General features: G+C 46.3%; 1 protein-coding gene across 3 annotated transcripts in view; it reads right to left on the reverse strand.

Moving 5' to 3' along the window:
• Window positions 1–16,511, reverse strand: part of LOC139541977 (netrin-3-like) — a 102,391-nt gene that overhangs the window by 12,112 nt on the left and 73,768 nt on the right. For all 3 annotated transcript variants that reach the window (XM_071346924.1, XM_071346925.1, XM_071346923.1), the window contains exons 4-5: window positions 6,324–6,473; window positions 3,858–3,914 (exon numbers count right to left, since the gene is read on the reverse strand). In XM_071346924.1, coding sequence (XP_071203025.1) covers window positions 3,858–3,914; window positions 6,324–6,473 — 207 coding nt within the window. The remainder of the gene's footprint in view (window positions 1–3,857; window positions 3,915–6,323; window positions 6,474–16,511) is intronic.

Raw genomic sequence — 16,511 nt, forward strand, 5'->3', positions numbered from 1 at the left:
GGCAATACGCTTGACCTCATCTTTACTAGATGCTGTTCTTCCACTAATCTCATTGCAACTCCCCTCCAAGTCTCCGACCACTACCTTGTATCCTTTTCCCTCTCGCTCTCATCCAACACTTCCCACACTGCCCCTACTCGGATGGTATCGCGCCGTCCCAACCTTCGCTCTCTCTCCCCCGCTACTCTCTCCTCTTCCATCCTATCATCTCTTCCCTCTGCTCAAACCTTCTCCAACCTATCTCCTGATTCTGCCTCCTCAACCCTCCTCTCCTCCCTTTCTGCATCCTTTGACTCTCTATGTCCCCTATCCTCCAGGCCGGCTCGGTCCTCCCCTCCTGCTCCGTGGCTCGACGACTCATTGCGAGCTCACAGAACAGGGCTCCGGGCAGCCGAGCGGAAATGGAGGAAAACTCGCCTCCCTGCGGACCTGGCATCCTTTCACTCCCTCCTCTCTACATTCTCCTCCTCTGTCTCTGCTGCTAAAGCCAATTTCTACCACTCTAAATTCCAAGCATCTGCCTCTAACCCTAGGAAGCTCTTTGCCACCTTCTCCTCCCTCCTGAATCCTCCTCCCCCTCCTCCCCCCTCCTCCCTCTCTGCTGATGACTTTGTCAACCATTTTGAAAAGAAGGTCGACGACATCCGATCCTCGTTTGCTAAGTCAAACGACACCGCTGGTTCTGCTCACACTGCCCTACCCTGTGCTTTGACCTCTTTCTCCCCTCTCTCTCCAGATGAAATCTCGCGTCTTGTGACGGCCGGCCGCCCAACAACCTGCCCGCTTGACCCTATCCCCTCCTCTCTTCTCCAGACCATTTCCGGAGACCTTCTCCCTTACCTCACCTCGCTCATCAACTCATCCTTGACCGCTGGCTACGTCCCTTCCGTCTTCAAGAGAGCGAGAGTTGCACCCCTTCTGAAAAAACCTACACTCGATCCCTCCGATGTCAACAACTACAGACCAGTATCCCTTCTTTCTTTTCTCTCCAAAACTCTTGAACGTGCCGTCCTTGGCCAGCTCTCCTGCTATCTCTCTCAGAATGACCTTCTTGATCCAAATCAGTCAGGTTTCAAGACTAGTCATTCAACTGAGACTGCTCTTCTCTGTGTCACGGAGGCGCTCCGCACTGCTAAAGCTAACTCTCTCTCCTCTGCTCTCATCCTTCTAGACCTATCGGCTGCCTTTGATACTGTGAACCATCAGATCCTCCTCTCCACCCTCTCCGAGCTGGGCATCTCCGGCGCGGCCCACGCTTGGATTGCGTCCTACCTGACAGGTCGCTCCTACCAGGTGGCGTGGCGAGAATCTGTCTCCGCACCACGTGCTCTCACCACTGGTGTCCCCCAGGGCTCTGTTCTAGGCCCTCTCCTATTCTCGCTATACACCAAGTCACTTGGCTCTGTCATATCCTCACATGGTCTCTCCTATCATTGCTATGCAGACGACACACAATTAATCTTCTCCTTTCCCCCCTCTGATAACCAGGTGGTGAATCGCATCTCTGCATGTCTGGCAGACATATCAGTGTGGATGACGGATCACCACCTCAAGCTGAACCTCGGCAAGACGGAGCTGCTCTTCCTCCCGGGGAAGGACTGCCCGTTCCATGATCTCGCCATCACGGTTGACAACTCCATTGTGTCCTCCTCCCAGAGTGCTAAGAACCTTGGCGTGATCCTGGACAACACCCTGTCGTTCTCAACTAACATCAAGGCGGTGACCCGTTCCTGTAGGTTCATGCTCTACAACATTCGCAGAGTACGACCCTGCCTCACGCAGGAAGCGGCGCAGGTCCTAATCCAGGCACTTGTCATCTCCTGTCTGGATTACTGCAACTCGCTGTTGGCTGGGCTCCCTGCCTGTGCCATTAAACCCCTACAACTCATCCAGAACGCCGCAGCCCGTCTGGTGTTCAACTTTCCCAAGTTCTCTCACGTCACCCCGCTCCTCCGCTCTCTCCACTGGCTTCCAGTTGAAGCTCGCATCCGCTACAAGACCATGGTGCTTGCCTACGGAGCTGTGAGGGGAACGGCACCTCCGTACCTTCAGGCTCTGATCAGGCCCTACACCCAAACAAGGGCACTGCGTTCATCCACCTCTGGCCTGCTCGCCTCCCTACCTCTGAGGAAGTACAGTTCCCGCTCAGCCCAGTCAAAACTGTTCGCTGCTCTGGCACCCCAATGGTGGAACAAACTCCCTCACGACGCCAGGTCAGCGGAGTCAATCACCACCTTCCGGAGACACCTGAAACCCCACCTCTTTAAGGAATACCTAGGATAGGATAAAGTAATCCTTCTAACCCCCCCCCCCCCCTTAAAAGAGTTAGATGCACTATTGTAAAGTGGTTGTTCCACTGGATATCATAAGGTGAATGCACCAATTTGTAAGTCGCTCTGGATAAGAGCGTCTGCTAAATGACTTAAATGTAAATGTAAATGTATATGCACATCTGTGTGTGCGTGCCGGCATGTGTGTGCATGGCACTCTGGTACAGTGGCCAGCTGTGTAGCCCATGATATCAGTGGTGAAACTCTGGCTCAGGGCCAGTGTGTGTTTTCCCATGAAGAGTCACTTACTGATGGGCATTCACCTGGAAACCCCCCCATGAATCAGCCATTGACCCAGAAGAGCCGCGGCTGAAAACACACAATCACATGCATTGGCGGCTCCGGTTACTCTTGCTCCCCTGTCCCTGTTCACAGCGCGGTGACAGTTACAAATTACATCTACCACCCCCTTGCGCACACACACACACACACACACACACACACACACACACACACACACACACACACACACACACACACACACACACACACACACACACACACACACACACACACACACACACACACACACAGCGAGACATTTTCAGGTTTTGGGTTTCTGAGGGCCTTATGCAGGAGGAGAGGTGTGTTCGTCTATGGTGGGTTGGACGGGAGGAGAGAGAGGGATGGGACATTTTCCTATATGTTGCCCACTTGTGCAGAGATGAGTTGACGATAAACAACCATTCTTGTTTGTTTGTCACAGTGGGAAAACACTTTCCCAGGGAAGCAGAAACACAGAGAAGTGTATTGTGTGTGTGTGTGAGGGTTACAAGCCCAAGCAGAGATTGGGTTGGTGTAAGCAATGTGGTGAAAATTCCACCTAGCCTATCAGAGGGCAAGGTGGACCTGCTAAGCCTATCGGTGGGCTAGCTGTGGTCTGGCAGTTGGAACGATGAGATGACTCCACAACTCACACGGCCGAGGTAGACATTTAAGTTATTTTAAGTTCCCTCCTATTGCAATTCCTTCAAGTTGAGACCAAGTCTGTCTTTGGCTCACTGTAGTGTTTTTTTTGGGACTAAAACACTACAGTGAATACTACAGTAAAGTCCGCAAAGCCACTACAGGGAATACTATAGTATTTATACCATAGTATACTAAAGTATTTTTTCATGTGGGTTGTGAGAACTTCCAGGCCTTGCAGCCCATATCTTCTGCACTGGGTCTTGCGAAGTGGACCGTATCTCAAACCAACTGTGAAAGCTGAGGAGGGGTTGATGTAGTTGTGGGAGGTATATCTGTGGTCGCTGCAGCGTGGTGTTATGTCGTTAAAGCCTGTGATGAATCACCGTGCTGCGATTCCACGAGGCAAAGCGTTAAAAAACGGGAGGGGGGATAATTGACCCAAACTGTTGGTCGCCAACACTCAACCCCCCCCCCCCCCAGATTTTAAGATAATGGAACATCTCACTTGGATAAAGAGCAGTCAAAATAGAAACACAGGGATGCCAGAAATCTTAAAAAGGGTGTTTTTTTCTCCTACACAGGTGTCAGGTGTGAAATGAGGCTGGGGGAGTAACTGACCTGCCGGTTCCTCTGTGCTGCCGCTGACCATGGCTGTAGGGTTAACCACTGGGATCTCTGAAACACATACACAGAACAACAGAGTTTTAACAAGAGCTTTATGGAAAAAATGTATGCCCATATAGTTTATGTAGACATAGACATTGCTTTGGCCATATGCCTACTGTTTGCATATGTGGTCAAGCAAATTCAGTATGCCTGAATTGAATCAGTTATTTGACATAGGAAGAAAGAGAGGAGGGTGTAGGTTGAAAATATCAACCTAAATACACAGTGATAAAGATTGTGATATTGGCACACACACACAGACACACACACGCGCTTTGTGGAAATATACTTTGAGTCGAACTCTCTTCCTCTGAGAACAGTAGCACCAAACAAACACATTGTGCAAAATATCAATGTATTAAAAAATGGAAATATCAGACAGATGGCAAAGGAGGGAGCCACCCAACATCTTTAGACAGATGCAAACTCCCTCAATACGCCTGATTAGCTCAACCAAAACCCTTCGCCGGTCTCGACCACAGTCAAAACAATGCAATCGTTAAGGAAGTCCCTCCAAAACAAGGGTCATTATTCAATACAAATGCTAATACTACGCAAAAAAATGCTCACAACAAATCCACTGATAACAACAGGCTAATTGGACGCTGACTTGGCATCGTTAGCGTGCACCCAGAGGGACTTGCCTTTCGACTGGGGAGTTAGAGGGACAATGAACTGGGTTGGAGTCAAACAAACAGACGGGGCTTCCTTGGAAAGTGTGTTTTGAGAGGCAAGCGGCAGTTCTCTCGCGTTGAAATGATGGACACCCCCTCGAAGAAAAACAAATAGGGCATTGAGCTTTGGAGAGCTTGCTAAAGGCAGAGAGGAGAGGAGAACAGCTGGTCAAAGGCACGGCAAGCTGTGGGCGTGTCCTCTGAAGGTGAAGGGTTGAGGGGCAGATATTCAGATGAAAAAGGGATACTGAGATGAGGGGCGGTGGTATCATACTAATTGGGCGTTAGCAGTCCCGGTCTCTGTGTCTTACCGTGTTAGGGGGCAGAAGGGCTTGACCGGGGACGGATGGATAGTACCAACAAAATGGAGGGCGTTTTGGGAAGAGATGCCTTCGTACATGCACGCGCTGACAGACACACACACTGAGGCCAATAAACACTCTCTCCTCATTGGGTGTCTTCAGTGGCCCTGGAAAGTGTATGGTTGGTTAGTTTGGCCGTGACCACCATTGTTTTCTCCTTTTTTGCCCTCCACCATCTGCTCTGTAACACCAATGTGAAACCAACAACACAGCACCATGTGGCACGACGTGGTATAGCGTAGCTTGGCATGGCACAGCGTGGTACAGCATGGTCTGTTGTGGCTGGTTCAGGGTTACACAAGCCTGGTGTGTGTGTGTGTGTGTGTGTGTGTGTGTGTGTGTGTGTGTGTGTGTGTGTGTGTGTGTGTGTGTGTGTGTGTGTGTGTGTGTGTGTGTGTGTGGGGGGGGGTCATTGTGCCAAACCACATGGCAGAGCACGATGGCAAGCTACCCTCTTTTCCTCCAGCCCGCAGGTGGTGGACTAGTGATCCGATTCATACATACAAACACACACTCACTCACAGAGCACGCGCACGCAAGTGCACACACAATCACACACACGTGACTGTACTAAAGCCTGAACGGTAAACAAGTACCGAGGTCTCAGAGTAGCACTGATCTACACCAGAGCAGACCACCATGATCTGCCTTCATATGTGTGACTGATGCCAGCTTGGAACCTCTCTATCCCTACCTTTGTTTCACCAGGGCAGGTTAACTGAGAACACATTCTCTTTTACAACCCGGCCAAAGAGTGAGCAAATGTTTCTGGGGTTATTGTCTAATTATTACTTCTTCTTTTTTTAAACAATTGCTGCAAAAGGCATCAAAAACTCTGACTTTCTCTTTCAAACACAGGCAATGGTGTTATCTAACTATAGAAATGAGACCGGGAATGAAACAGGTGTAGCTGCCATATTACATGGGTGGCTCTAAACCCCTCATTGGTACATGGTTCATGGTTTCCCCATTATGTTACACACACAGAGCCACTCACAACAATCATACACACCATAATGGATGTTTTTGAAAGAAGGTTCATCAATACATGACGCTTCACTTCATGAGAATGTGTTCCTGCTTTGGGGCCTCCCCTGTGTCATAAAGTCATTGACATGCACTTAACAGAAGCACATATTTACTTCAGTCATCAGTGGAAGTACTGTTTTTGCAATCAGTGGCCCTGCGTGTATGTGGCTGTGAGTATATATGCAAGCAGTTGGTGTGAGTGTGACTTGTAAGTGTGTGACTTGTGAGTGTGACCCATAATTGTGAAACCTATGCGTGTGCTTGTGTGTGTGAGCAACGAGAGCTATGAGTGAATATGTGACCTGCGAGGGTGACCTGCAAGCTATGAGTGTGTGTGTATGTGATCTACTCACTGATGCAGGGGGCCACGGGCGAGCGGCTCTGCTGGTAGCCCTTGGCACAGCGGTTACAGGTGATGCCCGTCACGCCGTCCTTACAGGGGCACTGGCCCGTCGTCTGGTTACATGTCTTCCCTGCCGCACCCACCGGGTGGCAGTCACAGGCTGGAGAGAGGGAGGGAGAGGGGGAAGAGGTGAGAGGGAGAGAGAAGGCAAGGGGGGGGGTGGTTAGCTGTGGCATTTTGAGAAACAATCAATGGTTTGTCACACAGTTGTTCAGTGTCACTTTCAAGGTTTATTTGTGACTCGACTCAAACACGATGGCACTTTGAACCCTTTCATGAATAGGCTCCGAGGTACAACACATCCTAGTTCATCATCATCTGCCACAGTATTCCACAGTATTCCACAGTATTCCACAGTATTCCACAGTATTCCACAGTATTCCACAGTATTCCACAGTATTCCACAGTATTCCAGATGCAACGGGACTGAGTGTTCCTCTATTTCCTCTATCCTCCAGATACTTAGGTCTGAGATTACCTCTGCTCACTTGGGCTACCCTGCCACTGTCGCCTCCAGGTTTTGGGACCTGGCAGTACCCTGCAAACGTATGTGTGTGTTTGTGCGTGCAAGTGCATATACAGTGGGGCAAAAAAGTATTTAGTCAGCCACCAAATTGAGAGGCCTGTAATTTTCATCATAGGTACACTTCAACTATGACAGACAAAATGAGACATTTTTTCTCCAGAAAATCACATTTGTAGGATTTTTAATGAATTTATTTGCAAATTATGGTGGAAAATAAGTATTTGGTCAATAACAAAAGTTTTATCTCAATACTTTGTTATATACCCTTTGTTGGCAATGACAGAGGTCAAATGTTTTCTGTAAGTCTTCACAAGGTTTTCACACACTGTTGCTGGTATTTTGGCCCATTCCTCCATGCAGATCTCCTCTAGAGCAGTGATGTTTTGGGGCTGTTGCTGGGCAACACGGACTTTCAACTCCCTCCAAAGATTTTCTATGGGGTTGAGATCTGGAGACTGGCTAGGCCACTCCAGGACCTTGAAATGCTTCTTATGAAGCCACTCCTTCGTTGCCCGGGCGGTGTGTTTGGGATCATTGTCATGCTGAAAGACCCAGCCACGTTTCATCTTCAATGCCCTTGCTGATGGAAGAAGGTTTTCACTCAAAATCTCACGATACATGGCCCCATTCATTCTTTCCTTTACACGGATCAGTCGTCCTGGTCCCTTTGCAGAAAAACAGCCCCAAAGCATGATGTTTCCACCCCCATGCTTCACAGTAGGTATGGTGTTCTTTGGATGCAACTCAGCATTCTTTGTCCTCCAAACACGACGAGTTTAGTTTTTACCAAAAAGTTCTATTTTGGTTTCATCTGACCATATGACATTCTCCCAATCTTCTTCTGGATCATCCAAATGCTCTCTAGCACTGGCACTGCAGGATTTGAGTCCCTGGCGGCGTAGTGTGTTACTGATGGTAGGCTTTGTTACTTTGGTCCCAGCTCTCTGCAGGTCATTCACTAGGTCCCCCCGTGTGGTTCTGGGATTTTTGCTCACCGTTCTTGTGATCATTTTGACCCCACGGGGTGAGATCTTGCGTGGAGCCCCAGATCGAGGGAGATTATCAGTGGTCTTGTATGTCTTCCATTTCCTAATAATTGCTCCCACAGTTGATTTCTTCAAACCAAGCTGCTTACCTATTGCAGATTCAGTCTTCCCAGCCTGGTGCAGGTCTACAATTTTGTTTCTGGTGTCCTTTGACAGCTCTTTGGTCTTGGCCATAGTGGAGTTTGGAGTGTGACTGTTTGAGGTTGTGGACAGGTGTCTTCTATACTGATAACAAGTTCAAACAGGTGCCATTAATACAGGTAACGAGTGGAGGACAGAGGAGCCTCTTAAAGAAGAAGTTACAGGTCTGTGAGAGCCAGAAATCTTGCTTGTTTGTAGGTGACCAAATACTTATTTTCCACCATAATTTGCAAATAAATTCATAAACAATCCTACAATGTGATTTTCTGGATTATTTTTTCTCATTTTGTCTGTCATAGTTGAAGTGTACCTATGATGAAAATTACAGGCCTCTCTCATCTTTTTAAGTGGGAGAACTTGCACAATTGGTGGCTGACTAAATACTTCTTTGCCCCACTGTATGTGTTTGTGTGTGTTTTCATATGTTTGTGTGGACGGGGAAGAAAAGCCTCCATTTGTCTCGTCTCTCAAGAGCTACGCTGGTGCCTGTTTGTGTGTGTGTGACACACTCTGACACACACACCCACCCACTCTGCTGTTTCATCGCTTCCCGAAAATCTGCCCGCCGCCCGCTGAGTGCCAACAGCAATACGCCAGCCAGAAAGAGTCCCAGTCCCCCTGTCCTTTATGGTACGCTATGGCTGTCCAAACGCACATTGAGCAATAGAGGGCTTTTTATGTCTAAAAAGCTGCAGAACACAAGACTCGGCTTGTCGGTCAACTCCTCTCTTCCAAGAGCTCTTTACAAGGTGACAGAGAGGAGACAGAGGAGAAGAGAGAGAGAGAGAGAGTGTACAGTTGGAATTTGAATTTGAGAGTCATGCTCAACATGAGCTCCTGATATATTAGATTTTTTTGGTTTTTAGAATGAGATAAACACTCTAATCGAAGAAGAATTCCAGACAAGAAGTGATGAACAACAACTTTATACATTCAGAATAGAAAAAAAAGTAACTTTGCGCCTCAAGTTAAGAGGTTTTGAGTCTAGCTAGCTAGCTACACAACAAAGACCCAGCCAGCAGACTAACAAGCTAGCCAGAAGAAACGAGGTAGAACAAACCTAGCAAGGGCAGGTAATACAACTACATCAAACGACCAAACTGAGTGAGAAAACCAAAAAGGAGCACGGACTAACTGTAAACATATCTTCAGTTTTTTGTGTGAGGATTTTTCACTATTTTTGCTGCTTTTTGAAAGTAGCGCGAACAGCAGACGAACAAATCGGTTGCCATGGCAACGGGGCAGCAGAACAGCGCAGCAGTAGCGGTAGTAGCAGAGCGCACAGACACCATGTCCCCACTCCCCCTCAGCGCAGAATCCATTCTCTACCCAAAAAATGTAAAAAATGACACAATGAGGAAAGCTTTCAAACAGAAACTACTAGAGGAGAGGCCAGAAACCCTTTTTGCAGACCTCTACAAAAACGGTGACGTGAGTAATCTCATCTTCCTCACTGGCCAGCCAAATGCATGGCGCTCAGCAGTCTGCTCTCACTACCTATGCATAAAGAAAGAGGGAATCTGTAATGGGTGGAAGCTGAAAATCAAAGAGACAGACGACCCTGACAGCACCATGATAACAATCAACCTCTACAAGACTGGGACTGTCATGGTGCAAGGTAACATTAGGCTGTTTGAAACAGACTTTCAGACCATTAAGGAGAGAGCAGAGAGAGAGAAGGACACCACCAGTGACATGCCCTCCCACAAGACAAACTCCACCAGCACCACCCTCACCCCTACCCTCCCCACCCAAAAAGGCACATCCAGCACCTCTCTTCCCACCATAATGGAGGACACGCCCCAGGAGGAGAGCGACCCCCTCAGTGCAGAGCAGGCTCAGGCCCTCCTCACCACCATGGCTGCCATGAGGGATGAGTTCACCAAACTGGAGGGGGAGGTGGTCCTGCTCAGGGAGAGCGTGAGCAAACAGCAACCAGACAACCACACCTTAGAGGAGCTCCTAACCAAGGTGAGGACAGAGCAGGACAGCAGCCTTGCAACACAGCTGAAAGAGGTTCAGCAAGAGAGAGACGGACTCAAGAGAGAGCTGGCTGATCTAACAAAGGAGGTGAGAGAGCTCCAAAAAGACAGGCAGAGCAGCAATAAGGAGCTGACCGCACTAAGAGAGGAGCTGCAGGAGAGAAAGAGAGCAGAGGACAGGCTGCAGGAGCAGATAGATCACCACCCTATGACCTGCCCTCACACAGCAGAGGAGCCCAGCTCAACCAGCCAGGCTTCCCCAGCCCTGGCTGCTGCACCCCTCCTCCCCAACCCACAGAACAGCCTCCCACTGACAGTGGCACCCACACAGACCAGCCACACCCCAGCTCCAACACCCACCAGCCCCCCCTCTGCCCCCCCCAGTCCAGAAGAAACACTGGCTGACATCGTCCTGTTAATGGACTCAAATGGGAAGTATGTTCAGGAGAAGAAACTTTTCCCTAGACACAAAACGAGAAAGGTGTGGTGCCCAACAACGCAAAGTGCCATGGAGCTGCTTGATAAGAACCATCTCGGGTCGCCAAGCCACATAATCATACATACCGGAAGCAACGACCTGCATGCTCAGCAGGAGAGGGTGGCGACTTCACTACGGAGAGTGATTGAGAAGGCCTCCGCAATCTTCCCCAACTCAAGAATCATAGTGTCAACCCTTCTACAGAGGAGGGACTTCCACCCTGCCACAATCCAAAGAATAAACGCCAGCCTCTCCCGGGACTGTGCCCTGCGACCCAATGTACACCTGGCCCACCATCCCACCCTCGATCTGGACTGTCTCTATGACCATGTTCACCTGTACAGGGAGACAGTCCCCATCCTTGCCAAGACTCTCAAGGACGTCGCTCTAAACCGCAGCCCGACCTCTCCACCCAGGAACAGCGGAGCAATCTCCACCCCGCCGAGATCACCGAGACAACATCCCGGACCAGCACCCTGGACCCCCCAGCCACGACCACAGCACCACCAACCTCAATGCCCACCACAGCCAGCGCAGCACAGACCACCCCAGCCCAGCTTCAGAGCCACCCAGATGAGGCCTACCACCCCCCTCCTCCCCACCGCAGACCCACACCTGGAGGAGCCACAGCCCAGCAGGCAGAGCTACGCACAGGCTGTGAGAGGAGCAACTGGCCCAGCCCCCACCAACCAAATGAGTGACATTAAACAAATGCTGAGTCTACTATGCTCACATGTGATGGGCCGAGGGTCATGGTAAGATGAGCACAAGAACTCCACCATTCTCACACTACATCCACCCAAGTGGCATGACACAAATTCTATCTTAAATGATAAACAAATCACATTTGCAAAATAAGAGTTTACTTTAATTGAAAAATCCTATTTTAATGGTTCTTCTTGGATTGTGAGTGTTTGTCTCATTTTGAAAGGTAAGGAAAAGAGAAAAAAAAAAAGTTATGAAGTCTTTTTACGTTGCATGTTGGAATATACAAGGATTGAAGTCCTCTGCTTTTGGGCTAAAGAGCAGAAACCCAGACTTCCTGAAAGAAATTGATGATGTTGATATTGTAGTACTACAGGAAACATGGTGCAGAGGTGATGTTTCCACTGGCTGTCCACTAGGTTATAGGGAGATAATCATACCATCCACTAAATTAAAAGGAATCAAACAGGGCAGAGACTCAGGGGGAATGCTAATATGGTATAAATCTGAACTAATTAATTCAATCGAATTGATCAAAACAGGAGAATTCTTTATCTGGTTAAAAATCAACAAGGAGGCTATCTTGACAGATAAAAACGTCTTCCTCTGTGCCACATACATTCCCCCCTCAGAGTCACCCTACTTCAACGAAGAGAGCTTCTCCATTCTAGAGGGAGAGATTAGTCACTTTCAGGCCCAAGGCAACGTACTGGTCTGTGGAGACCTGAATGCTAGAATAGCAGAAGAACAAGACACTATTAACAGTCATGGGGATAAACACCTACCAGGAAGCAATAACCTTTCCCTCCCCACATACCCCCACAGAAACAACTATGACAAAGTGAAAAACAAAAATGGATGACAGCTCCTGAGGCTCTGTCGAACACTGGGTCTGTACATAGTCAATGGCAGGCTGAGAGGAGACTCTTTTGGTAGGTACACCTACAGCTCATCCCTTGGCAGCAGCACTGTGGACTACTTCCTCACCGACCTCAACCCAGAGTCTCTCAGAGCCTTCACAGTCAGCCCACTAACACCTCTCTCAGACCACAGTAAAATCACAGTGTATCTGAGAAGAGCAGAACCCAACCATGAAGCATCACGGCCCAATAAATTACATGGTACTAAACAAGCCTATAGATGGAGTGCAAACAGTACAGACATCTACCAAAAAGCAATTAGTAGCCAAAAAATACAATCTCTCCTGGACAACTTTTTAGCCTTAACATTCTCCTTCAGCAATGAAGGTGTAAATTTGGCCGTTAGGAACATAAACTTTATATTTGACAAATTAGCCTCCTTGGCTAATCTAAAGAAGCATAAGAGCAAACCAAAAATAACAGATAATGAAAAATGGTTTGATAATGATTGCAAAAATCTAAGAAAGTCATTGAGAAATATATCTAATCAAAAACACAGAGAACCAGACAACAAAAATATACGCCTTCAATATGGGGAAACACTGAAGCAATACAAACGCACCCTAAGAACAAAAAAGGAACAGCACATTAGAAATCAGCTGGATGGAATTGAGGAATCCATAGAATCAAACCACTTCTGGGAGAATTGGAATAAATTAAACAAACCTCATCATGAGGAGTTGGCTATCCAAAATGGGGATATGTGGAGAAATCACTTTGCAAACCTCTACAGCAATATAACAAAGAGCCCAGAACAAAAAGATATACAAGAAAAATTACAAATCCTTGAATTAGCAGTCAAAGATTATCAGAATCCTGTGGATACCCCAATTACAGAAGAAGAATTATTGGAAAAAATATGCAATCTCCAACCCAAAAAGGCCTGTGGTGCTGATGGGATCTTAAATGAAATGATCAAATATACAGACCACAAATTCAAATTGGCTATACTCAAACTCTTCAACATTATCCTCACTGCAGGTATTTTCCCCGATATTTGGAACCAGGGACTGATCACACCAATCTATAAAAATGGAGACAAATTTGACCCAAATAATTACAGAGGAATATGCGTTAACAGCAACTTGGGGAAAATTCTCTGCAGTATTATAAATAGCAGACTACATCATTTCCTTGACGAACACAACGTCCTGAGCAGAAGCCAGATTGGATTTCTAAAAAATTATCGTACAACTGACCACATTTACACCCTCCACACTCTAATTGATAAACAAGTTAACCAAAACAAAGGCAAAATCTACTCGTGTTTTGTAGATTTCAAGAAAGCATTTGATTCAATTTGGCACGAAGGTCTTTTTTATAAACTAATAGAAAGTGGTATTGGAGGGAAAACATATGATTTTATTAAATCAATGTACACTAAAAACAAATGTGCGGTTAAAATTGGTAACAAGCAAACAGACTTCTTCTCTCAGGGGCGGGGAGTGAAACAGGGCTGCCCAATAAGTCCAACATTATTTAACATCTACATTAATGAATTGGCAAAAACATTAGAAGAATCGGCAGCACCTGGTATCACCCTACACAACACTGAAATCAAGTGTCTGCTGTACGCAGATGACCTGGTGCTGCTGTCTCCCACTAAAGAGGGGTTACAGCAACACCTAGATCATCTTCACAGGTTCTGTCAGACTTGGGCTCTGACCGTTAACCTAAAAAAAACAAATATAATGATATTCCAAAAAAGGTCCGGAAATAAGGATGACAAATATAAATTCTATTTGGACACAGTTCTATTAGAACACACCAAAAACTACACATATCTAGGACTAAATATCAGCAACACAGGTAGCTTTCACATGGCTGTGAAGGAGCTGAGAGACAAAGCAAGAAGAGCATTCTATGCCATTAAAAGGAACATCAAAATTGAAATTCCAATTAGAATCTGGCTCAAAATTTTTCAATCAGTTATAGAACCAATTGCTCTATATGGCAGTGAGGTATGGGGTCCACTCTCTAATAATGAATTTACTAAATGGGACAAACATCCAATTGAAGTATTGCATGCAGAGTTTTGCAAGACTGTATTGCAAGTACAAAGAAAAACTCCAAATAACGCATGTAGGGCAGAATTGGGCCAATATCCCCTCCTCATTCGAATAGAAAAAAGAGCCATCAAATTTTACAACCATCTAAAAACAAGTGACCCTAAAACATTCCATCACACAGCTCTACAATGTCAAGAGATGAAACCAGAGAAGAGTCCCCTCAGCCAGCTGGTTCTGAGGCTCAGTTCACCAACCCAAACCAACCCCACAGAGCCGCGGGACAGCCCTCAGAAAATCTGGCCCAACCAAATCATCACAAAACAAAAAGAAAAATATATAACCTATTGGAAAGACACCACAAAAAATCAAAGTAAACTTCAATGCTATTTGGCTCTAAACAGACAGTACATGGTGGCAGACTATCTGACCACTGTGACTGATAGAAAACTGAGGAAAACATTGACTAGGTACAGACTCAGTGAGCACAGTCTGGCTATAGAGACCGGTCGTCACAGACAAACCTGGCTGCCCAGAGAGGACAGGCTGTGCTCACTCTGCTCCAGGGGAGAGGTAGAGACAGAAGTGCATTTCCTACTACACTGTGACAAATACTCAGACCTAAGAGCATATTTCTTTCCCAAAATTATAATTCAATACAAAGAATTTGAAACTATAAAAGATGAAGAAAAATTCAAATATTTATTGGGTGAAAAGCCAAAATGTGCAGTTTTGGCAGCCAAATATGTGTCCTCCTGCCACAGCCTGAGGGACAGCCAGTGAAAAAATGCAAAGTAATGTTGATAATATTTCCCATTTAGCTTAGTTTTGTTTTGTCTTTCGTACCAGGTCATGTGTCTTCTCAGTCATGTTGACACTGGTCTACTACTGTTGCTTTAATGTATTGTTGTTCTGATTAATATTGTTGTTGTAGCTGTTATTAATGGTAATCCCATGTCCACTACTACTATTATTATTGCTGTTAGTACCACCATTTATTTATATATAAATATATATATATTTTGTGTATATATATACATATATATTTTATTTAAATTTTTCGATATGTATACTTTGACAATGTAAGTAATAATAACTTGCCATGTCAATAAAGTCAATTGAATTGAATTGAATTGAATTGAGAGAGAGAGAGAGAGAGAGAGAGAGAGACAGAGAGAGAGAGAGAGACAGAGAGAGAGAGAGAGACAGAGAGAGAGAGAGACAGAGAGAGAGAGACAGAGAGAGAGAGAGAGAGAGAGAGAGAGAGAGAGACAGAGAGAGAGAGAGAGACAGAGAGAGAGAGAGAGAGAGAGAGAGAGAGAGAGAGAGAGACAGAGAGAGAGAGAGACAGAGAGAGAGAGAGACAGAGAGAGAGAGAGACAGAGAGAGAGAGACAGAGAGAGAGAGACATAGAGAGAGACAGAGAGAGACAGAGACAGAGAGAGAGAGAGACAGAGAGAGAGAGACAGAGAGAGACAGAGAGAGACAGAGAGAGACAGAGCGAGAGCGAGAGAGACATACAGAGAAAGTGGAAAGAGTGTGAGAGAGAGAGAAAGAGAGAGACATACAGAGAAAGTGGAAAGAGTGTGAGAGAGAGAGAGAAAGAGAAAAATGGTGTGTTAAAATTGAGAGCGAGAGAAGAGATAGAAAGAAAGAGAGGAGAGAAAAAGTAGAATAAAGAGAGAGACACACAGAGGGGGAAGAACAGTGAAAGGGAGAGGGTGAGAGATAACATGGTCCAAACTTTGCCTCTGGTGTGCTCATCATCGTCAACAATACTAAATCTCCCTCACCTCACCCTGGCTCAAGCCAGCTCAACAGTTAAAACAGAAATGTGAATGTGTTCTTTAAGTAACCACATATTATCGGAAGATAAACCTCTCTGTCCACACACTATCACGTATCACCGTTACACTTTACACTGATCCAATTTGACAGACGTGACCCATCCTGACACAAAAAACACAAACTTGAATATCTCAGTAACATTCTGCTTTAAAGGGTGCGATTGAATGATTTGACTTGGAACTGCAGTTCCTCTGTCCAGAGTCAATAAAAAACAATGCTTTAAAAATTTGAAAACCTTTTTTTTTTTTTTACTCTGTCCCCATGATTTGATAATGAAATGGTACATTTTATCTTGTCGATCAGTTCTGGTATTGAGAATAGCTTTTGGCCCAAAAACTTTGAAAGGATAGGGGAGGACGCCTCTTTTCCCCCTACTTAATTAGGTAGAAAACACATTCGCTGAGTTGCAAAATGGCCAAAGCAAACTGCCTTACTTTAAAGGGATACTTTGGGATTTTGGCAATGAGGTCCTTTATCTACTTCCCC

The sequence above is a fragment of the Salvelinus alpinus genome, chromosome 17, assembly GCF_045679555.1.
Source record: "Salvelinus alpinus chromosome 17, SLU_Salpinus.1, whole genome shotgun sequence".
Lineage (NCBI taxonomy): Eukaryota > Metazoa > Chordata > Actinopteri > Salmoniformes > Salmonidae > Salvelinus > Salvelinus alpinus.